General features: G+C 39.3%; 4 protein-coding genes across 7 annotated transcripts; 2 read left to right on the top strand and 2 right to left on the bottom strand.

Annotated features, from left to right (window-relative positions):
• Positions 1–332: 332 nt before the first annotated feature.
• Positions 333–1,907, top strand: LOC5511034. The gene is made up of 3 exons (XM_001631407.3): positions 333–685; positions 1,072–1,213; positions 1,434–1,907. The coding sequence occupies exons 1-3, from the start codon at positions 350–352 to the stop codon at positions 1,850–1,852; spliced, it is 897 nt and encodes a 298-aa protein (XP_001631457.1). The 5' UTR covers positions 333–349; the 3' UTR covers positions 1,853–1,907.
• A 1,539-nt stretch (positions 1,908–3,446) lies between these two features.
• LOC5511035 (ester hydrolase C11orf54 homolog) lies at positions 3,447–9,611 on the bottom strand. Of its 3 annotated transcripts, none has more exons than XM_032380270.2 (10): positions 9,463–9,611; positions 8,702–8,800; positions 7,577–7,675; positions 7,129–7,202; positions 6,204–6,305; positions 5,680–5,757; positions 5,089–5,175; positions 4,544–4,693; positions 4,153–4,266; positions 3,447–3,706 (listed from the first exon to the last, which is right to left on the bottom strand). In XM_032380270.2, exons 2-10 carry the CDS (start codon positions 8,796–8,798, stop codon positions 3,551–3,553), a joined length of 957 nt encoding a protein of 318 aa, XP_032236161.1. In that variant the 5' UTR covers positions 8,799–8,800; positions 9,463–9,611; the 3' UTR covers positions 3,447–3,550. The 3 variants fall into 3 exon arrangements, with proteins under 3 accessions (XP_032236161.1, XP_048581898.1, XP_048581899.1); XM_048725941.1 differs by lacking the exon at positions 9,463–9,611 and adding an exon at positions 9,018–9,042; XM_048725942.1 differs by lacking the exons at positions 8,702–8,800; positions 9,463–9,611 and adding an exon at positions 8,571–8,625.
• LOC116617533 (serine/threonine-protein phosphatase PGAM5, mitochondrial) lies at positions 9,033–12,839 on the top strand. 2 transcript variants are annotated; one of them, XM_032380272.2, is made up of 4 exons: positions 9,033–9,451; positions 10,250–10,460; positions 11,268–11,398; positions 12,376–12,839. In XM_032380272.2, the coding sequence occupies exons 1-4, from the start codon at positions 9,117–9,119 to the stop codon at positions 12,521–12,523; spliced, it is 825 nt and encodes a 274-aa protein (XP_032236163.1). In that variant the 5' UTR covers positions 9,033–9,116; the 3' UTR covers positions 12,524–12,839. The 2 variants fall into 2 exon arrangements, with proteins under 2 accessions (XP_032236163.1, XP_032236162.1); XM_032380271.2 differs by having other exon boundaries at positions 11,265–11,398.
• Positions 12,840–13,037: 198 nt separating this feature from the next.
• Positions 13,038–23,904, bottom strand: LOC5511047 (CYFIP-related Rac1 interactor B). The gene is made up of 12 exons (XM_032380268.2): positions 23,665–23,904; positions 21,730–21,837; positions 18,525–18,646; positions 18,295–18,400; positions 18,138–18,214; positions 17,590–17,649; positions 17,220–17,411; positions 16,406–16,485; positions 16,086–16,146; positions 14,689–14,757; positions 14,263–14,333; positions 13,038–13,665 (listed from the first exon to the last, which is right to left on the bottom strand). Exons 2-12 carry the CDS (start codon positions 21,803–21,805, stop codon positions 13,602–13,604), a joined length of 978 nt encoding a protein of 325 aa, XP_032236159.1. The 5' UTR covers positions 21,806–21,837; positions 23,665–23,904; the 3' UTR covers positions 13,038–13,601.
• Positions 23,905–24,232: the final 328 nt, after the last annotated feature.

Here is a 24,232-nt window from a genome sequence, read left to right as displayed (position 1 = left end):
TATTTAGCGGAAGATTTTGTTAAATTAAGCGTTAATATTATATTTAGCGGCAAATTTATTACACTAAACGGTGATACAAGATTTTCATACTGATTTTTATCATTCAGATTCCGTACATTTTGTAATCAATCAAGTACTTGTACGTCTCCGCGATGGCTGTCTAACTGGTGTCTGGTTGTGTACAAATCCTGTTCCACTTCTAACAGATGACTTTTCCAATATTTGCTCAGCGTTACACACGGGCGACCTGTGTAAGCACAGCTCCAAGTCACGTGAAGAGCACGTGAATGTGTCAATCAATCACGCAGCACTCGTATAACTCTAGCGGCAAAGGACAAAGCATTTAGAGATGTGGAGCGTCTTTGCGTTTGCAACAGCCATGAAGCTATTTTCCCTTCTCTTGATCGCCAGTCTAACGGCCCTGGCACTTGGCCACGGCTATATAAAAAATCCCGCAGCGAGAAATGTGTGTAGGAAATATGGATTTGATAAATGCCCCCGTGAGTATACCCCGGACGAAAAGAACTGTGGGGGAATTGGTACTCAGTGGGACAAGAACGGTGGAAAGTGTGGTGTGTGTGGCGATCGGTATGATAACCCTAAACCAACCCTTGTCTATCCGGGTAAATTCGCCACAGGCACCATCACGGGGATTTACAAAGAAGGACAACTGTTTGAGCTCGAGGTAAGATAAACCTTTCTGAAAAGACCACAGAAGCGCTTTATGTCAAGGTAACTATCATGGAGACTTAATCAGTAAGGACAACAGTTTCATTTGGAGGTATGGGATAAAACCTATACCTATTTGGTTAGACTACCAAACATAAGAGGAATAAGTATTGCTAACATAAGACCAACTTTGCAAAAATTGTCTAAAAAATTAAACTCAGCCTTTTCCATAGTAACATTTTCCATCCTTATAAAAGCTGCGTGCGTCTTGTTCAAGAGATGACGAATTTCGTGGTGTACAAAGTGACAAACCATGGAAAACCATGATGATTTTGTTGTTACAATTACAATAGTTAATAGTAAGCTTTGTTTCCGTGGCTATTGACACGTGTCATCCCGCAGCTGCACATCACCGTGAGCCACAAGGGGTGGTCGGAGTTCCGCGTGGGAGATATCGGGGCCCCGCCCATCACACAAGCCAAACTGAACCATCTCCTGAAATTAGAGGACGGCACCACTCGATGGATGCACCCTGGGAAAATAGGTATGCAGTTTAAATCCAATAACTCGCTCAAGGGAAGAAAACTGACCCTCGTGCGCGCGCTTGAAATGCTGAGTCGTTGCTCGAATAATCGCGCACCAATCTTTTTAAATACTCGTCAAAAAAATATTTTTTCTTGAATAATCTTCTAATAAATACCGTTAATTTGAATTACCACCAATTAGCAGAAAGTACCTGCGCTTACTGATTCCGTTGTCTTTAGGACTTTACAAGATAATGCTGCAGCTTCCCGCTGGACTCAAGTGTCGACACTGCGTGCTCCAATGGTGGTGGAGAACCGGTAACAGCTGGGGCTGCGATAGCGATGGCTGTGGTATGGGACACGGACCACAAGAGCATTTCGTCAACTGCGCAGACATCACTATCAAACCGAGAAGCGGACCCCTCCCACCAACAGCAGCCCCTCCACCACCACCTACCACGGGTGCTCCTCCACCAACTCCTGTGACCAACAAACCTCCCCCACCCCGTCCTGCTACCACCCAAGCCCCACCCCCTACCGCGGCACCTGGGTCCTGCAAGGCGGTCAATGCTTGGGCGGGGCAAGCTAACATGGACGACTGGTGTAATAGCAACTGCGCAGCGGGGTACTGCCCCGATTACATGTGTTCATGTCTCTAGACCCGCATGACGCTGTGTAACACACTTGGCTATTAAAAGTTACAATGTTGATGTACTTATGAGTCTGATTTTTAATAAGGTGAAATGAAAGTTCGAAGAAACAAAAGGAACATCTAAGACTATTCACAGTTTTAAATCGAAACAAGTCCTTATTAAGATATAGACAATTATTAAGCAATCTATATTAATATGTTCTCTTGTAAATTTGCGTCCAGTCTTATGTAATATTTATCCCCAAAACGTACCTGCGAAGAACTACTAGGGCCGTCATTCTTTAACCTTATTTTCCAGTGGTTTGGGATAGCATGGACAAGACTGGGCATTTAAAAAAAGTGACATCTGAGACACCTTTCGTTCTAGCTATCTCCCACTCAAACTGCCTTTTTCATTACATAAATCACCTATGGTATAAATATGTCACCTATAAAAGTTATTGTAGAAAATCGACTCACCACCTACTTTAACATACTTATCATTCCACAAATACTGGTCTATTACTTCAGCGCCTTCAAATGAAGACGAAAAAAAACATCTGCCCAAGTATGAAGAACCTCCTTATAAACTCGAGTCATTTCGATGGGTATTTCAAATGTTTTCTCCACAAATTCATTTCTGCCTTTTTCGCGTCAGTGACTGAAATTTGTATAGAAAACAAACTTACGTGTGACGTTAACTCAGTAGCTAGCCTAATACATGTAATACAGCAGTAATCAGAAACACTTCTGTAATTTTATGGAGGTTTTACACCAGCCTAAAGGAAGCAAATGCAATCCCATCACACCCGAATGTCAGTGTGCGGATCATTTATAAGATTTTGAGATTTATGTAAGAACTTTTAGAGCGATAGACCAAATGGTTCCAAATATAAAAAACGGTTATCATCTCTTAGACCATTTCATGACGTAACTATGACGTCATTAGTTGATATTAGCTAAGAATTACCAAACGCAATCTTTTTTGGTACATTCTATGTACCCCTAAGTTATTTCGATGACCTTACGGTTATGTAAATGATTTATACCATCCCTATTAAAATACATTTAATAGTCAAGAAAAACACCAAGATAAAGACATAATTTATTCGACCACACCCAAAATAGGGCTTGACGATTCTTTGCATGCTGGTGATCATTGTCTGTAAGTTTGATCATCATAGCCTAAGCGGTTAAAAAAAAAAGGAGCCCCCTCCCCCCCCCCCCCCCTCCCTCAAAATGGTCCAGTCTGAATAGGGTTAATCTACCCATTCGTTTGGGTAGGTTTTACATGGACAGAAGTTGAAATGAAGAAAGACACCATACTCGGAATTAACAAAAATGAGTGGACTGCATATTAAGAGGATTGTAAAAAGGCTTAAAGCCTTAAATGAACTAAGACCTCCTAGGAAGAGAGACATATCCAGCATACCCAACTAATTTCAGACTATAGTTTTGTGTATACCATTTTAAGGTGACTTGTTAACAAAATTAATTTTGGCATTTATTTGTTTTATAATTTACGTGTTGGAATCGCAAACCTCGTCCGATATTGTTTTTTTTTTTCAGGAGGATAATATTTCATTATTTTGAGACAAAAAAATACAATACTTGGCCATATATAGTAAGAACATTTGGCTTTATTTTATTACTTACACATCTAGGTACAGCAATTTTCAAATATTATTTTTTTTATGACCACCCACACATAGTGTTATTCCGCTAGCTATAGTTTTGGTGGTCTGTCCATCCGGTATAGCCTCTCAGCAGGCGTGAAATAACCGACATATTCCACCTCATTCGGGGTGGTGTCGTAGTGATAGTGACCTCCTTCACCATGGTTATTGTAACCATGGAAATGTTCAACGCGCAGGTCCAGGCCCTGAAAAATTAACACACATTTCCTGATTATTAGCCACCCATACAGGTAAGCAAGTTAAATTCTAGAGTGCTTACACTTTGTCAATGAAATAAAATCCAAATAATAATTATGTTAAAGCTTAAAAAAGTGCCGCCCACGTGCCTGTCCCACGTGACTGTACCACATGACCGTCCCACGTGACTGTACCATATGACAGTCCCACGTGACTGTACCACAGGATTCCTAGCGATATCGTGACCTGATGCTCACTCAAATACATATACACATTTATTTTGGCAGGCTGGCCAAACACATCCAGTTTACATTTGTGATAAACCATATAACAGTGCTCAAAAATAAAAATGTAAAAAGCCGGGAAAATAAAGGCACACAAAAGTTCATGCGAAAATTTCTACTTTTGCAGTACCATATAGTTTATATACTTTCAATATTCTATTGCTACGTACCGGGTCATAGCTCTCCAATACCCCAAGACACACCAGTGGGGCACTCATGTCATAGAACTTCAGCCAATTATTCACCTCTTCCGGACTGTTGAGAGGAGTCTTGGAGAATTCTGGCTATTGACAAACAGAAAAAAAACAATGAAAGAGACATTTCCTGCCTTTGGCCTTAAACTTCTCATACGAAACGTGCGATCTTACGTCGGATTTTCTCTACCATTTCAGATAGATGGGCATGCACTGGATTGGACAGTCTTTAAAAGGTTGTTTTATTTTTTTTTACAGTGCGCGAGACCATGGCCACTTTTACAATTAGGTAAGCTGGACTTACAGACACACGACTTCGTTAATTCTCAAACTAAACATTCGGAAATTTTATCGTATGGGTGCTCACCATAATATGAAAATTGGCTTTCCCCTTGGCAATCATAAAGGTCCCACCGATCCCTACAGCCCTGTTACCATAGTAACTACCAAGCGCAAGCCGCATGCATGTGACAAAGTTCTCGTCACCAGTCCTCTTTGAGGCCTCCACCTTCAAGACCTGCGGAGATGCAAATTGCACACATGTTGCACACATATATGTTATCAGATATAATATATAGAGCAAAGGAAGTAAGGGATGATGACCTTGCAAAGAAGTTTTGCACAGTCAATGTGCCACAGCTGAATTTTGATATTTCCTGGTATGATTAAACGATTGTGATTAGAAGTTGTTTATTATTTGGCATTTTTATTTTCAAACTAAATCCTCAAATGATTCTGGAAATTTTATAAGTGATAACAATAAATACATGGCTATAGCAAGATTAATTTTTATTGGTATGGCCTTTTTTATTTTCTAGGAAGGGACACTAGTCTACCTATCCCCACCTGCAATATGGACCTGTAAAAAATTGAAACTTTGAATACAAATATTAATATTGTGATCTGGTGTACCTTCCCTGGTTTGCCTTCGGTAATTAGACAATTTGCCAACAAGCTAAAATCACACACATCATAGTCTTGAAAAACACAAGAACCATCCTTGAAGAAAAAGAAAGAAAATCATTTTAGTAAATACTACTACAACAAAGGGAACCCAGCTCAGTTTATAGTAGAGGATGGGGCGAAGATTGTACTGGGGGTAACGTGTAGGGTGTGGTGGGGTGTATTAGAGGTTGTGAAGGGTGCAATGGAGGGTGCAAATTGAGAGTATTATGGGAGGTCTTGTGAGGGGTATGTTTGAGGGCTCATTGGAGGGTATGTTAGAGGGTGTATTGGAAGGTGCAGTAGAGGGGGTGCTGAAGGGTGTGTTGCAGGGTGGGGTTGAGGGTGCAATGGAGGGGGGTGAGGTGTGCAGTTGTGGGTGTGGTGAATGGGAGGCCCTTTGAATGGGTTCAGAGCAGGTTTTTGATGTGGGAAAAGGAATGTTGCACTCCCATAATTTCTTCTAAAAATTCAGTCATGAGGTCCCCCATGGACCCCTCCCCCCCTAGAAGGGAGTGTGGATTGGGTCTGGCGCTTTGGAGAGCTTTAATATTCACTCACCTCAGGGTTAACTTTAGTAATCTTGGATTGTATGACAGGGTTAGAAGTCTCTGTGCCAGTACAGACGTTTGCAATCATCTAAATCATAAGGTGTAGGTCAAGCTTACTTCTGTATGATTTTAGCAAGCAGCTTGTTACATGTAATCCTCCATTCCCACTTGACATCACAGGTACCCCAAGCTCACACTGTAAGATCACGCCATGACTCCCCCATAAGCGTAACTTGCAAAATACTCACCCAAATAGCAACAACCAAGTAATGAATATTATTGAGATTTTTAAGATTTCATTTCATAGTAGAATGACCATCTCATACGTTTACTTTAAACTAAGAGTCACAACGTTGTGGGATCATACACTGTGAGCTCGGGATAAATGTGTTGACACTGGATAAAAATTCAATGCAACTCTTTTCCAACATGGTTTATAGAGGTTGACTGTTATTGCCAACCAAGCTGTGAACCACAACACAGCACACTTCCCTTCAGAGCAAAGAAGTGTGATAACTTAAATGTTGAACTCACCTCACAGTTCACGCCAACAGATGTATGACTCCCAGCTCCTGCTCCGATTACATAACCTCCAGGCAGGTCTGCCTTGGCGGCAACATCATTCATGTCATATATCTGTACCAGCAATTGAAAAATACAATATTGCATCTTTCAGGCAATTCTTCCACACATTATGATAGTCACACAGCATTAGAGACATTTCAGTCTATCAAAGCATTGAAAGATCATTAAGGGTGTTGGGACATTTCTCTGAGGGCCGTTGCTAAGGAAACTTTGAAACGCTATAAATCCGCTAAATATTTGTGAAATAAAATGAATTTAGGTATGGCGTCATTGCTTATCAATGTTTAAATTTTGATGATGTCATCGGTCGTTGACGTCAGCGCATGACTTCACAACAAAAAAAAATTCTTAATATTTGCTGTTGAAATATCTGCAATGATAAATGTAGTTTTATAAATTTTTTTGTCAGGGTACCTACAAAGTTACGTATGCGTTTTGGATTCTGCCAAATAATTAAATTTTCTCACATTTTGAATTTTTATTTTTTCACTCTTTTTTGAATACTTTATTTATTTTTTTAAATATCTGAAAACCGATACGCGTAGCAACGAGGTAAATATTCTTTGCCTAAAAAAAAGGACTCCGTCCACTCTTCTCAAAGATTATAGAGTTGGAAACGCAAACCGGAAGTAGAATTATCTACGCATGCGCAATTGAGTATTGCAATAAAGCCTGGTTAAAAATGCAAATGCTGTGAAAGAATTTTGTTATCAAAATATCAACTTTTCCCTTGCTTTTTAACAGTGAAACATGCTTTGAAACAACTCTTAGTCAAACTCAACTTTAGCCAAACTCTCAATATGCCTATAGTCTGGAGATTGTTGAAAACACTAATTGTAGCAGAACTACGTCATCGGGACTGGAATAAACTTACCTTGTTTAATTGAGGCAATGGGAGCAAATATGCTGGGCCTCCAACATCAACAATCCTGGGTTTCCCACCAAATCCTAGCAAAATTAATCCTGCATACATTAGATTAAGACAGAAAATCATGCAGTGTTTATCAAAAACAATTTACAGAAGGACAGAGACAAATATACAAAAAAAAAAGATTCAAGAACAGTTTTAACTTAAAAGTACTCTTTTCTCAGACACAAATTCTTTTGAAATTATAAATTTAAGAGTTTTTTTTTTAAATTAGGTAGATTGAATTAACATAACAGGGGTGGCTTTTTTGTCACCCACAATTGTTATTTTGTATAAATAAACAGCATGTATTATGTCATACTTAAATGAGACTGCCCCAAGTAACTTTCAATACTTCAATGTTTAGTGATTTACGTAAATAAAGGGGTACTGTTACGTTACAGTAAATTCTTGCCTGTAGCTGGGAAATTCCAGGGTGGCTGCCGAAAATCTGGGCACTCAACAACAGTGACTGTTGCATGTGAGAAATTCTTGGTCAAGCCATCTTGGAGAACTGTAAGGAAAATACTGTATGAATCACCCTCGTTATTTTGTGAACTCTTATATTTTTTTTTTGTTTTTAATTCCCACTTACAGTGAAGCCTAGGTTTCACTAGTGATGCAAGAGTGTAGACGCATGCATAAGCAAAAAACAATAGTGTTGTTTAGCTGTGCAAAGCAGTCGACACAGAAATATGTATTGCTTATTGCTGTGTCAACTGTTTTTCACAGCTAGATACAGTAACATCCTCTTGTGCTTACACTAGTGTCTATTTGAAATGACAAGAAACACACCAAAGATATAAAATTTGCTAGGTTATACGTGTCAGGTGACAATAACTGACCAATCAAATTCTGACGTCGAACTTTTTTTTGTCTTGCTGACCAAGCTTTTGGGAGAAGTTTAGTGGCTAGGTAGTTTACTAACACCTCATTATAACTAGAAAAAAAACCTTGTGCTTGCATCTGCGATTGCGTCACTAGTGAAAACTAGGCTTTCAATTTATTCTTTAATGTTGACACTATGCAAACATGTTCTTTCAGCAATTTGCTGTGTTTTTTTTGCATGACAGAATGTCAAATATGTGTGAAATAACGTAGCACATCTGCGCTTAGTGATGTTGTCTTTAGCATTTCACAACGGAATGTTTTTTTTGTTCAGATTAGAAAGGAAATAAATGGTGATCCTAGTATGACATCCCTACCCCTATAACTAAGAGAAATATACTGGTTTCGCCGGTTTCGCTGGTTCCGGCGGTTCCCCTTTTTAGTAATGCCGTTATTTTCAGGAACTCTGAGATGATTTTCAAGCAATTTCGCGAGTTTATCGGAAACCCTCTTACGAAGCCATATAAACACTGTATTCCATCTCTTTCATCATACATTAAAAATTTATACTTATAATGTACTTGGGCTGCCTGTGATCCGAGGGTAGTTTCGTACTTCCATCTAAGCGAGTAACCTTTTTCAAAATACCGGGAACTCGCACGATTGACCTTATCAAAAGTGGGAAACTGCATTCAGTTACTTCGGCACTGACCTTTGGCAAGCTCATCTAAAGGGGGAACGTACAGATCTACGTCTTCAACAGGGAATTTTGAGAGTTCTTTCTCATTACTGGTGCTTCTTGATGACATGGCTACAAAGATCAAAACAACTAGGCGTTTCTAACCAAGAGGGAAACTCGAACTAGCACAAGACAGATAATAAATGCCTCGCAAACTGCTCCAAGAGATGATGTCTTGGACGAAAATTAAAAGAAATGCATATGTTTTTTTTACTATGTAATGTGTATTCAATTAGATAATGCTGAAAAATAATAAATAATATTGTTGTTAGTTCTAGCAGCCGCTGACCAGTTTCCATCGAGGGCTCAGGATGTCTTGTCACATGTTACCGGCTTATTCGAAGCTGTCGACTCGGTTGATGTGATTAGCACAGGAAAAGTTCTCGAAATGTCTTCCTTCCGTAAAATATCTCGTATAGCTGTTGCAGTCGCAACAGTATCTGGGGCATATGTCGCGTATAATCTACAGAGCCCAGCATTCGCGGCTCCTTCTCATGACGATTTGAGAGGTCGGCTTCTCACGCTTTTCAAACCCAGCAACTCGAGTTGGGACAACAATTGGGATTTTTGCGAAACCGGTAAACGCAAACTGAGCTCTGATGGAATGCTGGAAGAGCCGGATATTAAGCCGACGGGCAAGAGACATTTGATTTTCATCAGACACGGCCAATACATGGACAGAGAAGATGAGGATGATAAAAAAGTTCTGACCGAACTTGGAAGGTATAACTTACCTTTGCAGAGAATTTCGTGTCAGGGTCTCTATAAACGCCGTAAGAATAAGCTTAGTTTGTTTTCTTATTACGCCTCAAGCAACAACTCCGTTGCTGGCCAGAAACAGCCATTGCTTCCCGGTTTACATACAATATTCAGGGCCGTAGCAAGGGGTTGCGCACTTAGTTCACGGCCTCCCCAATATTTATATTTTAAGGGAATGACCTCTAGGGGTGTGGCTGTGCTGTCCCCATAGTTTGTATAAATAATGTATTGTGCTCCCCTCCCCCCAATATTTTGAGGTCTGCTACAGCTCAGATGTTCAAAGGTGCTGAGAAGTGGTGTACAGTATGAGGAGGATGGGGGTAATAGATCTAGGGAACAGTGACATGACAGTAGAACATGGCGTGACGCTTCAAATAAGTCCATTTCACATTGAATAAGGCGGAAAATTTCTCTGAGTACTTAGTAACTTAATATCAAGTGTGACTTTTTTTAAATTGATGCGACTTTTTGTAAAGTGGCATTGAAATTTGAGCTTTTCGTCCCTGAACTGATACACAGGGCAATGATGATCAAGGAAAAATTATCTTAAAAAGCCAAAATCTGGTTATGTGCACTTCGGCCTCACGTTATTTGTGTTTTGAAAATCAGTCCGTAATACAAAGAACCTATAGCCATTGTAAATAGTGTCTTCTCTCTCTATCTGGAATTGCGCTTTTTTCAGGTTTTTCCGTCATGTCGGGAACAGTAGGGTACATAAATCACATAGCAATGACATGATCACTAGTGATTATGATTTCACAGATTACAGGCAGAAATCACTGGTCAGCGGCTCAAGGATTTAAATCACAACTACACCAAGATCATAGTCTCTGACATGATAAGAGCCGAACAGACGGCCGATAAGATCTGCAAGTACCTGCCAAATGTCCCAAGAGAAACATGCTCCATGTTGAGAGAGGGAGCGCCATTTCCCCCAGACCCACCCTCGTCCAACTGGAGGCCTGAACAGTGTGTGAGTGGTACTATGTGCTGTGTGTTTGAACAGTGTGTGAGTGGTACTATGTGCTGTGTGTTTGTAGCTGACATATCTTCTTATGTGCTGTGTGTTTGTAGCTGACATATCTTCTTATGTGCTGTGTGTTTTTAGCTGACATATCTTCTTATGTGCTGTGTGTTTGCAGTCAGTATGTCTTCCCATTTGTTTGCAGTCTTTATGTTTCCAGCATGTGCTTAGTGTGTTTGCAGTATGTGTTCCTATGTGTCATGTCTGTTTGCAGTCTGTATGTATTCCTATGTGTCATGTCTATTTGCAGTCTGTATGTGTTCCTATGTGTCCTGCAAGTTTGCAGTTTGTATGTTCTCCTATTTGTGTTATGTGTTTGCAGTCTGTATGTATTCCTATGTGTCATGTCTGTTTGCAGTCTGTATGTGTTCCTATGTGTCCTGCAAGTTTGCAGTTTGTATGTTCTCCTATTTGTGTTATGTGTTTGCAGTCTGTATGTATTCCTATGTGCCTTGTGTGTTTGCAGTCTGTATGTGTTCCTATATGTCCTGCAAGTTTGCAGTTTGTATGTTCTCCTATTTGTGTTGTGTTTGCAGTCTGTATGTATTCCTATGTGTTTGTGGTTGGTATGTCTTAGATGTGTGGTCCTCGCTTGCAAATACCTCCTTTACAGTAATTCTGATTAGAATTGTGGCAGGTTCTCTATTAAATACTTTCAAAAAGCGTACAAGCTGCAAATCCTTTAGGCCCCTTCAGAGCTTTGTTGTTCTCTTCTATGTAATGTCTGATTCTGACTGTGGTCTCTTTGCTCAGAAGTTTTTCAGAGACAGCAGCCGTATAGAAGCAGCCTTCAGGAAGCATGTGCACCGTGCAGATACCACCCAAGTTGGTGACACTGTGGAAATATATGTTTGCCATGCAAATGTTATTAGGTACATTGTGTGCAGGTAAGATGAATTATCCCTCTCAAGTCTTTGAAAAGTCTCACTATTTGTCATGAATAGTTTAGTAGTTTGTACAGTACAAGCTTAATCATGGTTGATAGGATGTATTTTCTGTTATATTATGCAAACAAAAAAAGAACTTGCCGAGACTACAAATTTTGGATCCAAATTTTTGAGCTGTGAGGTGGACAGGACGAAAAAACCTGAAAAAATGTGCAATCCTAGATAGATACAGAAGAGACAATGGCCATGGGTTCCTTGTATTCTGGAATGGTTTTCAAAACAAATAACGTGGGGCTGAAATGCACATACCCAGATTTTGGCTTTTTATGGTATTTTTTTTTTTTTTCCTTGATCATCTTTGCACTATGTATGGGCTCAGGGACAAAAAGCTCAAACTTTTATGACACTTTGCAAAAAGTCGCATCTATCAAAAAAGTTCGCATTTGATATTTTGTTTGCTATTTATTATACCCACTAAGTACTTAGAGAACTTTTCTGCCTTGTCAGATGAAATGGGCTTATTTGAAGCGTCATGTCTTTTTTTTTTCCGTCATGTCGTGTGGGTGGACTTGAAATAATCGGGGGCTACGAAACTAAAAAAAATGGGGACACAGCCACGCCTCTATTGGTCCTCTATTGGACAATATTTTGGTGGGGATGTGCCCCTATTGCCCCACCCCCTTCAGCAGGGGCTCTGCATTTATTTGTACATTACATAAAAAATCCCCGATTTGGAAGTGCAGTGGTGCCTCTATCAAACAGCCACTCTAACCTTTTTTAACCAAGTAAGCCTTAACAGGTTCTTAAACAAGTGGTGCTTAGTGCAAAGTTTTATTTAATAAATACAAAAGTTGTATTGGCATTTATGGGTGCAGAATTCATGTACTAGCTAGGCAACATGTATGCCTTCTATTCATATACTTTTTCTGGTGCGACCCTAACAGCTTTTAAAATATGTAAAATGCTTGGATTTTCAGGGCTTTACAATTTCCTCCAGAAGGATGGCTTCGCATGTCAATTGGTCATTGTGGGATGACATGGGTTACTGTACGTCCAAATGGAAGAGTTTCGTTGCGGAGTTTAGGCGACACTGGACACCTCCAACCTGAGAAAATGACAATGTAAAACTGCCCATTTTCATAATTGTAGCAATTTATGTATCTTCTCGTGTTATTGTGCAAAAAGTAACTTATTTAAAGGCGATGCGAATATTTATGTATTTGGTAAGACGGTTGTCTTTGAAGATCACCCTATATTGCCTTCAATGAATTTTTTTAGCTCGGCCATTTTTCTTTTGTTAGTGTACAGTATGTCTATTAAGTTATCAATGGGACTTTAAATGCCTGCTTCAGTAATACTGTACAATAGACAGATATTGATATTCTAGGACTGGGTGAACTGTGTGCTTCAATAAAGGCCAATAGGCTGCTGAAAAGATGCATAGCTGTGGTAACATTGTAGTTATTTCTATTTTATTGAAGTAATGAATATTAATTGTTCATTGTTCTCATTTTTGGGTGTTTTTTTATCATTATAACTTGTGTATGTATCTGTAGGAATGGAGTGAGTTCCACGCGACCCCCCTTCTCCCATACCATTACATTTTTTTAACATCTTAAATAACAACGTTACAAATGTGTACACTGATTTTTGGTTTTATTTATTTGTCTTTGCTAAAATAAACAACATTCTACAGAAATTACATTAGCCCAATTGCTAATGAAGAAGATCAAGACAATTTTCCAAAAAAAAAATTTATATAAAAAATATCAGACATACGCTAAAAAAGCAAATAGTGTCTCAGCAAAATGTAATCTAATTCAGTACAAAGCACGAGAAACACCATACAAACTACATAATAAACAGTTCTGGATATAGGAAATCCTCAGTTGTACTGTACCTGGTCCACTTCACAATTGTATTGAACTATTGCTCATTATAATAACACTAGGGAATTCTAATAGATATTTATCTTTTTTTTGCAAAATAGAATGGGTGTAAATAGGATATTTCAAATCCTATTAATTCTTGGTGATATCCATATGATTATTACAACACTCTTTGAGGTATTTGTCATTGGTCAAATGCTTAGAAAACAATCTGGATGATTTGTTAGATTTAGAAAACAATACCTTTCAAATGATAGACACTTAGGATGATTGATTGATGATAAATAGAAAGATGATTTTTACAAAGATTATGCTTATTGTAGGAGGGCGCGAATGTTCTTAGGAGTAGTCTCATCATTTAAATGTTTCGTTGTGTACCTGCAGATAAAAAAAAGTTCATTGTCATATAACATTTTTCTTGGGGAGGGGGGGGGAAGTTAGGGAGTGAGTGAGTTTTCTGATAAACATCTAAACAAAAACTAAGGTTTTTTTTATGCCTTTGCAGTATCTCCACGGGACGTTTATTTTGGCTACAAATAAAGTCTGACTTATGGAGTAATGACATACCAGAGTGATCTAGCTTATGCTTTATAGTTTTGTCTATAAAAAGCCTGTCTATTATGAAACGAAAGTAGACTTTTAGCCAATTTTGGAGGTGCACCCCCCACACCCCCCTGGGTACGCACCTGCAATGGCACCTCCCAGACTGGCTAAAAGTCTACTTAGCCAAACCCAATGCTTGCACAACAAACTTTTTGTTGCTTAAATTCCAGACAAATCCTAGAAACCCAGGAATTTTTTCAATTCACATTTCAGCATATTTTTGGAAAAGGGCTAATGTATAACAATGAAAGTGAGTTTGGACTGAATAACAAAGGGTGAAGGAAAAAAAGTCTGTCATTTACTTAGCACCTACCCCTCCCCTATATTGTTTTATGAAGATTTAGTTAACAAGGAGTTAACAGCACAACATACCTCAAAGCATTTAAAAGACCATCCACAGTTCCTTGAGGCTGATCCCTGAGGACTTTTATGGAAGATTTTATCTGTAAACAAAACAATTCAGTTGCATGAATCTCCTCTTGAATGCAGAGCACAAGGCAGCAGAACATCACCAATGAAATGTGTGGGTGGGGTTAAAGAATTTGATCAACTCAAGCATATACATATTACATGTAATAACATATTACATGTAATACAACAATTTGCTTTAGCCTCCTCTGCAGGTATTTCTATCCAGGAGAAGCAGGTATAGAAAAATGTTCTTTAAAATGTGGGCTAATCAAAAGATACAAAACATTTCTAACTCCGTACAAAGAAATGCCCCAATTTAGATGCCTGTATAACTTGCTGTATCTCTTTAGATCAGACCTGAAATCCACCAACATGTCATGTACTCACATCAATATTAGACGTCTTTGCAAAAGCTCCAACAGGATGGACATGGTCATACAAGATAATCACACCCACCTACATAAGAAAAATATATATGCAACAACTACTGTAAGCATTTGTAGTAACAGCAAAATACTCAAAGCACTAAGGGAGCGGTCATTGGTTACTGGGGGGGGGGGGGGGGGGGGGCAAATATGTAGGGGGGGCTACTTTTTTGGGGGCACTGATGTAGCGGGGGTAAAATTTTTTTGGGCCGTAAGGGGGGTGTCACAATTTTTTGGCCGTCGAATTTATGTCTTGTTTTAATACTGAGCAAGAAAGTCATTGTTGAAAGTTTATTCAGTTCACAATGTTCCCTACTATTGTATATCTAGTAATATTGTTCAGGTACCAATCCTGTCTTTATATAAATAAATTTTAAGCTCAGGGTTTTGCAAAATTGCCCCCCCCCCCCCCCCCCCCAGTAATTAATGGCCGCTCCCTAAGTCCCCAAAAACAGCCAGCCCACTCACAATCCTGTTGTACCTGCCAACTCTCAAACTTAGACGAGAGTATCAAGATTTTAAATTTATTAGACTTCTCTTCTCCTGGCTGGAGCACCAAATCTCCCACTAGCGCTAAGAAAAAGCCTTTATGAAAATAAGCTACTTTGCCTATTTGCTTTTATGTAGTGCCATTTTTTGTCAGCAAAGTTTGAATGGCTAAGCGCTGTTTCATAAACAGATTTTGGAATAGGGGGATAACGACCCCTGTAATACCCCTTCTCAAGCCTTGAGATTTTCTGGGGTTTGCAGGTATGACTTCCTCTCCTCCTTCAGAACCATCCTTGTATTGACTTGAAGGGTGTTTAGCAGAATGAGGCTGCTTTTTGTGGTAGAAGGGTGCTTAGTGGAGAATGTGTGGTAAGTGGAAGAAGTTCTTATTGGAATAAAGAGGGTTGCTTAGTGAAGAAAATGTGCCTAGTTAGAGAAGGGTGCTTAGTGGAAGGAGGGTGTTTAGCGGTAGAAGGGTGTTAAGTGGTAGAGAATGCTTCAGTTTAAGGAGGGTGCTTCAGTGGCAGAAGGGTACTAAGTGGGAGGAGGGTGCTTAGTAGGGGGGTGCTAGTAGAAGGATGGTGCTTCAGTGGCAGAAGGGTACTAAGTGGAAGGAGGGGGCTTAGTGGAGGAGGGCGCTAGTAGGAGAGTTCTTAGTGGAAGGAGGGTGCTAGTAGAAGGAAGGTGCTTAGAAGAAGGAGGGTGTTAAGTGGAAGGAAGGTGCTTAGGGGAAGGAATGTGCTTAGGGGAAGGAAGGTGCTTAGTGGTATAAGGATACAAAGTGGAAGGAGGGTGCTTAGTGGTAGAAGGGTTCTTAGTGGAAGGAGGGTGTTAAGTTTGAGAAGGTTTTTTTCTTTTCAGTATTCTCACCATTACTCTGAGACAAAAGAGGATGGTCTCTTCTTCATTTTGAAATCTTGAAGAAATATTTCTGAGGGTAAAAAAGGAATATTAATAATGGCTTGAAAAAAGGGAAACCACAATAAAACATTTGTTAACAATGACAATTGATATTAATTGTTTATACTTACAAATTTAAAAGAAAAGTTTATTTACAAATCAGTGCAAGTCAAAAGCTAATTGATAAAATTTGGGTATGTATGTATAGCTGGAATAAGCAGGTATTAGTGAGCTATAAACTGCAAAATGTCACAGAAGAACTGTGTAGAAGACACAAGTGTAATACTTACTCATTCTCTATCATTGTCCTGCAAAGATTTGCTAATGTACTTAGACAATCTGTAGTATTTTCTATAGGAAGACTTTTGTTCTGAAAATAGAGATACAAATGGTCAAATGATGAAAATTTCAATATCATCCTTTCAATCAGGAAAATAATGCTATTTCAAATAGGGTTGCACATTGCACTTGAGAATCCATGACTTGTAACCTGCATGGGAAATATCGAAAATTGGTCTCTGAAAGTCAGGTGATGTCTACTTAGTAAAATATTATTAGTTCACTGTAGGTATGCTTACTTGCTTATTTAGTGGATTTGATACCCAAAAAGAAATGCATATGACGCATGGCTTCTCAGGGTACAACCTTTCTGTATTTGGAATGGATGAATAACAACCACTACCATGTTGATGTAAGAAATCACAAACAACCAATCCCAGAACCCAAATAATTGTATAACAACCATACCTGTCAACTCTCACACATGAGGTGGGAGTCTCAAGTTTTTTAACCTGTTCTCTCGCCCTCCCACATGGAGTACCAAATCTCTTTTTAGTGAATTTTATTGCTTCAGAATTGTGTGTGAGAGCTTTCTGAACGCAAAGGTCTGCTGAGTGCTGATTGGCTTAATGAGAGCAGGAAAGACATTTAGCTGCTTTAGCTAGCGACCCCCTTGTGAGGGTATTCCCACCCCTCCCCCAAAAAAATTTAACTCACCCTTGCCCCCCCCCCCAAAAAAAAAAAAAATTCTCAAGCTTTGAGATTTTCTGGGGTTGACAGGTATGAACAACCACTAGTTCCATGCTGATATAATAGTATACATACCTCAGAAACAAACTTTGTGGTTGCATCACTTAATATTTTCAGTAGTGGTGTGGGGTATGCGTAAAAAAGAGACATTCGATTGGCCATTTCATTGGACACCACCACTTCATCGTCATCTGAGTTTGCCATTTTCCGTCTACTTAGTGTCCTTCTATAGTAACTGAAGTCATTTTGGATATTCGGATTGGTCATCTGCAAAACCCAAAACATAGTGTTATTAAAATAGAGATGCCAAAATAAAGCTTATAATCAAACACAGAAAAGAACTGATTCATTGCATTAGACGTAACAACAAGCTATAGAGCTTTATGCAGTCAGGTTCAATGGCCCTAAAGTACAGGATTTGCAGAAAAAAGATAGGGAATTGTACCTTTAAATCGTCAAACTTTAATGTAAAGTGAAGTATCTCCGCAAACTGCTTGGCTAAGGCCTGCAAAGCAACCAACATAATATTGAATGAGATTATCCAATTTTACCCACATATGATATAAAATGTGGATGGCAAAAAACTTGTTATACTAGCAAAGCTGCATTACAGGGGGATTAACATTAGCACATACTGTAGCCGATGGGGGGAGGGGTGTCTAAAGTTCTTCTTCAGTATTATAAACCGTTGTTGTATTTTCATTTTTAAACAATATCAAAGGAATGGTTGATCGGCATTCTTTAAGGTCTCGGTAAAGGTAAACGACGTGTCTGCGGGAAAAAAATATTGTCGCGCTGCAATTTTCACTACATGTGCAAAGTTTATATCAAATAAATGTTTGCCTGCTATTGTCAAGGGTTTAGGTTTAAGGTATTTTGGGGGTGGTCAATTACTAATCTTGGTACTTACAGTATGGAGGTAATTCAGGCTTGGGTTGTTTATAAAGGTGTAATTTTAGAATGTTATAGGCTCTGTCACATGCGGGTGCATACCTGATGTTTCTCCAGGTGTTCGATGGGTGTATCTGGACCTGCACATAGTGCGTGGAGCAACTGAGGGAGTACTGATTCTAAAAGAAACCCAAAACAGTCTAGAACTTGGCATCAACATTGATAAAACTTATGACAACACAATAAAACAAGGTCTTACCTAGTTCAGTTGCATACTCGTAAAATGTTTTGAGTTTCCCAACCAGAGGCACAACTTCTCTCCATGCAATTTCTTGTAAGTCTTCATTCATAGGATTTGATATTGCCTACAGAGAAAAGATATTTGGTTATCTACTGTAATAAAAGAAAGAGCAAGAAAAATGAAAAAACCCTGCCACCCATAACATAATTTGTCTTGTCTCATGAATTACAGTTACGGTACACACATACTTCTCTGATGGCTTGACTGGCTCCAGGATATGAACGAAGCTCTTCCAGCATCCTATCAGCACTATCTAGCACTCCTTTAACAACCTCGTACACCTCTCTTTCTGTTTCAGTGGGCTGAGCATCTAATAAAAAATAATATAAATATAAATATACACTGGGAAACTGAACCACTCTTGTCAAATAAACGTTCTTGGTAAGCAACAAAACAGTATACTTTCAAGATATCTGCTTTGCTCTCATCTTTGTAAGACATCAACTTTTTAACAGAGACATTGCACAAGCAGCCTCAATATCAACAAATTGGTTGGTAGACTTTGGAGAGCATTGCATTTTACTGAATAGTGGAGCCTAAAAAGGCATTGCACTTTACTAGACAGTAAAAGCTCGAAAAAGTAATAGCACATCAACCTAGACAGACAATACGTTATCTTATATACACAGTATAAGATTACCATAACATTATCTTATACACACTGTATATAAGATTACGATAAGAACTAAAAAAAAATAGATACCCAAAGGGTACATGAGTCTAGGTGCCAACTAGCCTGCGTAGCTGGCGATTTCATTGAGTTTCAGAGCAGTCAGTTTCTATCCACCAATACGCAAAGCCACTCGTAGTTTGTTTTCTTAGCTCACAGGCTTACCAACCTCTCAGTCTCTAGTCAATCTCAGTAACTAGCTCGAATATTTTCATGTTTGATCACCTCCTGTAATTGTCTTATATCCTAGAATAAAGGTCACAATAAACTCTCATTGCTTTGTGATGTGTATCTATTCAGAATAACATCTGAGCAGTTGAGGGATTCTGCGTTACTTGATGCCTCTAAAAATAAGTAAAGTATTTGTGTCGTATTATTGTTCAAGACTGAACAAAATGTCAAATTTCACCTAATCTTTTTGGACTCAAAACTAAAATACCCACCACAATTGCACTACCATTATACAATGTGTGTTGTGAATGTAAACAATCTAGAAAACTGCAAAATCGTAATTCAATCAATTAGTGGGGACAATGAATGTGTTTGGTCCTTCTCAGCACAAATACAAACTATAAACACAAGAACCTAGAGATGCAAAACAGCAATTAAAGGACTAAAAAAAAGCTCTCTAAGCAATGTACATTTTTGTTGACAAACTAACAACTTAAATTGAACACTGCAGAAGACACAAACTGCTACAAACTCATTCACACACTATTCAAAACAAGCACTTGTTCCTACAAACGCAGTAGCACTCTCTTCGCTTCACAAACTCAGTCGCTACGCATCTTCATGCAGTTGTGCAATTCTTCAAAACTGCACAAACTCAGCCTAGCATTTCTTTAAAAAATACAACTTTCTTCAAACTCATTCTAAGGCTCTCTATCTAGAACAAGTGCCAATTGCTTCAAACCAAGAGAATGTTCAATCGCAGTCGCGCTCTCTTTAAAATGATCAGACTAGCGATATTTAAAACAAGCACAAAAAATTTATGAAGTTTTCTTTATCTTAGATAGAGTAGTTGACAATTTTCAAACAAAGGGCGCGTAATAGGTAACAGATATTTAGACAACGTGCATGCTCAACCCACATGGAAGACTTTCTTGCAGAAACATACTTATAAATATTTTTTTCAGATTAACTTTTATTGACTATAAAGGTCACAGGTCGACAGAGAGCATTCTGTACTTCCTAAAGCTTTAACCGGAAGTTTAAAGATAATTAATCAAGGATTTACGTTGCGAAAAGCACAGGAAGACCACAAAAAGTTCACGCAGGCAGACAGGCAAAATGCGTATGCTGACTCTATGTCAGACATCGACTTTTAAACAGAGTGCACTGGTTGACAGGGGTGCACTAGGTACCAGGGATGCAACACAGGTTCATTAGTTACATGAGGAGTGTTACTTGACAAGGGTACAGTAACAGAGTGGAACAGGGGCACTGAGAGACATGGGTACAATGGGCAATACAGGTTCACTAGGTGATAGGGGGAGTGTAGGGTAACAGGCTTACTGGGTGGTACATGTGTACTTGGTGACACAGATGCACTGGGTGTGTATGTTGGGTGTCACTGATACACTGGCTGTCACAGATGCACTGGGTGATAGGGGTGTGTTGGGTGTCACTTATATACTGGCTGTCACAGATGCACTGGGTGACTGGGGTGTGTTGGGTGTCACTGATACACTGGCTGTCACAGATGCACTGGGTGATAGGGGTGTGTTGGGTGTCACTGATACACTGGCTGTCACAGATGCACTGGGTGACTGGGGTGTGTTGGGTGTCACTGATACACTGGCTGTCACAGATGCACTGGGTGACTGGGGTGTGTTGGGTGTCACTGATATACTGGCTGTCACAGATGCACTGGGTGACTGGGGTGTGTTGGGTGTCACTGATACACTGGCTGTCACAGATGCACTGGGTGATAGGGGTATGTTGGGTGTCACTGATACACTGGCTGTCACAGATGCACTGGGTGACTGGGGTGTGTTGGGTGTCACTGATACACTGGCTGTCACAGATGCACTGGGTGATAGGGGTATGTTGGGTGTCACTGATACACTGGCTGTCACAGATGCACTGGGTGACTGGGGTGTGTATGTTGGGTGTTACTGATACACTGGCTGTCACAGATGCACTGGGTGACTGGGGTGTGTTGGGTGTCACTGATACACTGGCTGTCACAGATGCACTGAGTGATAGGGGTGTGTTGGGTGTCACTGATACACTGGCTGTCACAGATGCACTGGGTGACAGGGGTGTGTTGGGTGTCACTGATACACTGGCTGTCACAGATGCACTGGGTGACAGGGGTGTGTTAGTTGTCACAGGTACTCTGTGTTTCAGTGGTATCCAAGATGATGGGGGGTGCTGGTTTACAGTGGCATGCTGGTGTGACCGGCAGTGCACTGGATGACAGGGGTGTTTTGTATGTACACATGGTGGTTAGGGTTTTTTTAGCTAAATGGGTTTGTTGGGCTGCAGGGGTGTGGCAGGATGGTTTACCAGTTGTCTGGCTAGGTATAACTCAGGGTTCAAAATAGCGGCTGGCTGCCGGCGATAGCAACCTGTTTTCTGGTCTTTGCCGTTTGCTCTTTTTTCTGTATCCCCTTCTCATATTTTGAGTACACAGGCTTTTTTTACACCAAAATTCACAAAGCCAGCAAAATCTAGCAGATTAAAAAAAATAATTTTTAACCCAGTAACTTCGTCCTTACTTTCAAAATCCAGGAAGATGTCCACTTTCCCAGTACCAGGATCATCTCTACTTAGCAGTCGAAGCAGATTACCCATGGGTGCAAGCTCTTTTGTGCCAAGGCAGTTAACTGGGTAGAGAAGAAAAAGGCATCAAAATGGTTTGGGATAAATTGACTTAACAGAGGCTTGTACCTGTCATTTGGAATTTCTGACATATTGAACACAGCTTTTTTATAAAGATTTGGCATATTGTGCAATCTGGATATTTAAAGAGGCTGTAATTCTAGCATTTTATTTGGATTATCCTTGTTTCCAGAACTTCAAATACCCCTAAAAGGATGTCTAGCTGGTAAAAGGTACACAACATAGCAATGGCAAAATGCTTTTTTATGGTAAGTTTACTATTTATCCAGTCATTATTCTTCAGCGAGAATTGCTTTGTTTTGAGCAATCATGGGTATCAAATAGCTGGCCATTCACTGAGCTGGGCTATTAGCTTTAATGTCTTTGTAAAGAGTCCTCTTAAAAGAACAAAAAATCAGATGATGTCAGGGGCGGATCTAGGATTGGATAGATGATTGCCTGATAGATGGCTCATAACTGATCCAGTGGTTCTTGGTAGGTCACTACTAAGATCTTACAATACTTCATGCTGAATTGGATTTGTCACGTCAGCAAAGTCAAGCAGGCGAAGGAAAATGGACAGTACCTCCCATCCCTCAGACATTTATTTTCTTCAAACAAAGAGACTTTTCATTTTTTTTTTTTGCTAAAAAACGGGGATGGATATCCACCCAATCCACCCCTATATCAGCCCCTGGATACCCTGGAGGTGTAAATGACAGATTTACTATAAGAAATCTATAAGTAAATTGAACTCCAATGAAGAATACAAACATGTAAAGCACAACAAAACGGAGAAGCTTATCATCTGCTGTCAGCAGGTGTAAGCCTTTTTTTGAAACAGAATACAAATAACATATTAAGTATGTGTATGGTTTTGGTGTCTGGTTCCAAACAATGTTTCTATTCCTTTAAAAATAAAATAATCCACTTAAATAAAGATATAACAGGCTTTTCATTAAAAAAACGTTTTAATTGTTGTATAGAAAAGAACCCTTGCTATAACATATGGAGAGCAGTAGCCTATTTTTATTTTACAGTTGGGGATGGAATATAAACAGCAAGTGAAAGTGATACTGAAAAATGATACAAACAGAAAGCCCTCTTGAAATTTAAGATAGTTATCAATATAGCATTATCTCAAAATGCAAAAACAATATAACGACTATCTCTGACGCCGGAAAATACGCTTTAGTTTTTTTTAGTGTCCTAATTCAGCATTCCTTTCCAACAAACCTTAGAATACCGTCATATAACTTCCTGGTTCATATCTACTTAGTGCCATTATAATAACGGTTTCAGACTTTGGGTAAAAGCTTTCGAATGTGAATTGCCTAACAAAGGAGCCCATAGAAAATCGAAAGAAAACGGACAAAACGATTTATCATAACACAAGGAAGGATGAGATTTCTCAACACCTTCGACGTAATTATAACTGTTGAAGAGAGTTGTCAGACTGTGATGAGAGCTTAGAAATGCTTAAATAAACATAGAAGCATAGTATCCTAAAGAGTTTTAGGGAATAAATCAAATCAAAACTACAGATATAGACCGTATAAACTCTATTTATCGCTACTTAGTTGTATTAAATCAGTTCATACCGGTACACATCTACGATACTCAAAGAAACAACCGGAATGAACACATTTCACGAGATCAGAATTCTACAATAGTAACCTTTCTGAAGGTGATAGACTGAATACTGCATACAAGAATCGCACAGGAAGGCTGTGAGCTTTTCCTGGGGTTAGTGCACTCATATAAACTCTTAGGAGTTTAGATCTGATGAAATCTTGACCACAAACAGGGATGGTGTACAAGGATAACCTCACCTCGGTATAACCGGAAAGACCAATTTTCGCCGCAACCCTTGTAACAACCTGGACTTCCAAACGGCGCAAAAATCCAACCAAGAGCGCTGAACAAGCTACAGGGCAATTCTAGCCAAAATAATCAAGAGATAAAAGAACAGAAGAGGTAAATTAAAGGCACATTCGTAGGGAGGATTCGATGTTTCCCTCCCTTAGTCGTGTGGACGCGCTAGCTGCTCGGTCGCGGGGCCTGAGTCACTCGAGCCATTTCCACGCCCAGTATTACCCATAACTCTTTGCATTGCAACATACATTTATTTCCGGGATGATTCACACAAAGGGAGGTGAAAGTGAGGTTTTTTTTAATTATAAATTGACAGCAAATCATTTTTAAATATATTTAACCATTCATCTGAAAAAAGAACGTGAACAATTTATAAGTTGCCGAAGCATGTGAGGTTATATATCTTTTAAGCTTGATGGAAATTTTAATCTGAAATTATTTTGAAATGCCATCTTTATGCATGCGAAAAACTTTGTGTTATTGTGTTATAAACGTGTAGAGGAGTAGGGGAGGGGTATCCAAAAG

The sequence above is a fragment of the Nematostella vectensis genome, chromosome 4 (genome assembly GCF_932526225.1).
Source record: "Nematostella vectensis chromosome 4, jaNemVect1.1, whole genome shotgun sequence".
Lineage (NCBI taxonomy): Eukaryota > Metazoa > Cnidaria > Anthozoa > Actiniaria > Edwardsiidae > Nematostella > Nematostella vectensis.
Note: the sequence above shows the minus strand (reverse complement) of the source record. Positions and strands in the feature narration are given on the sequence as shown.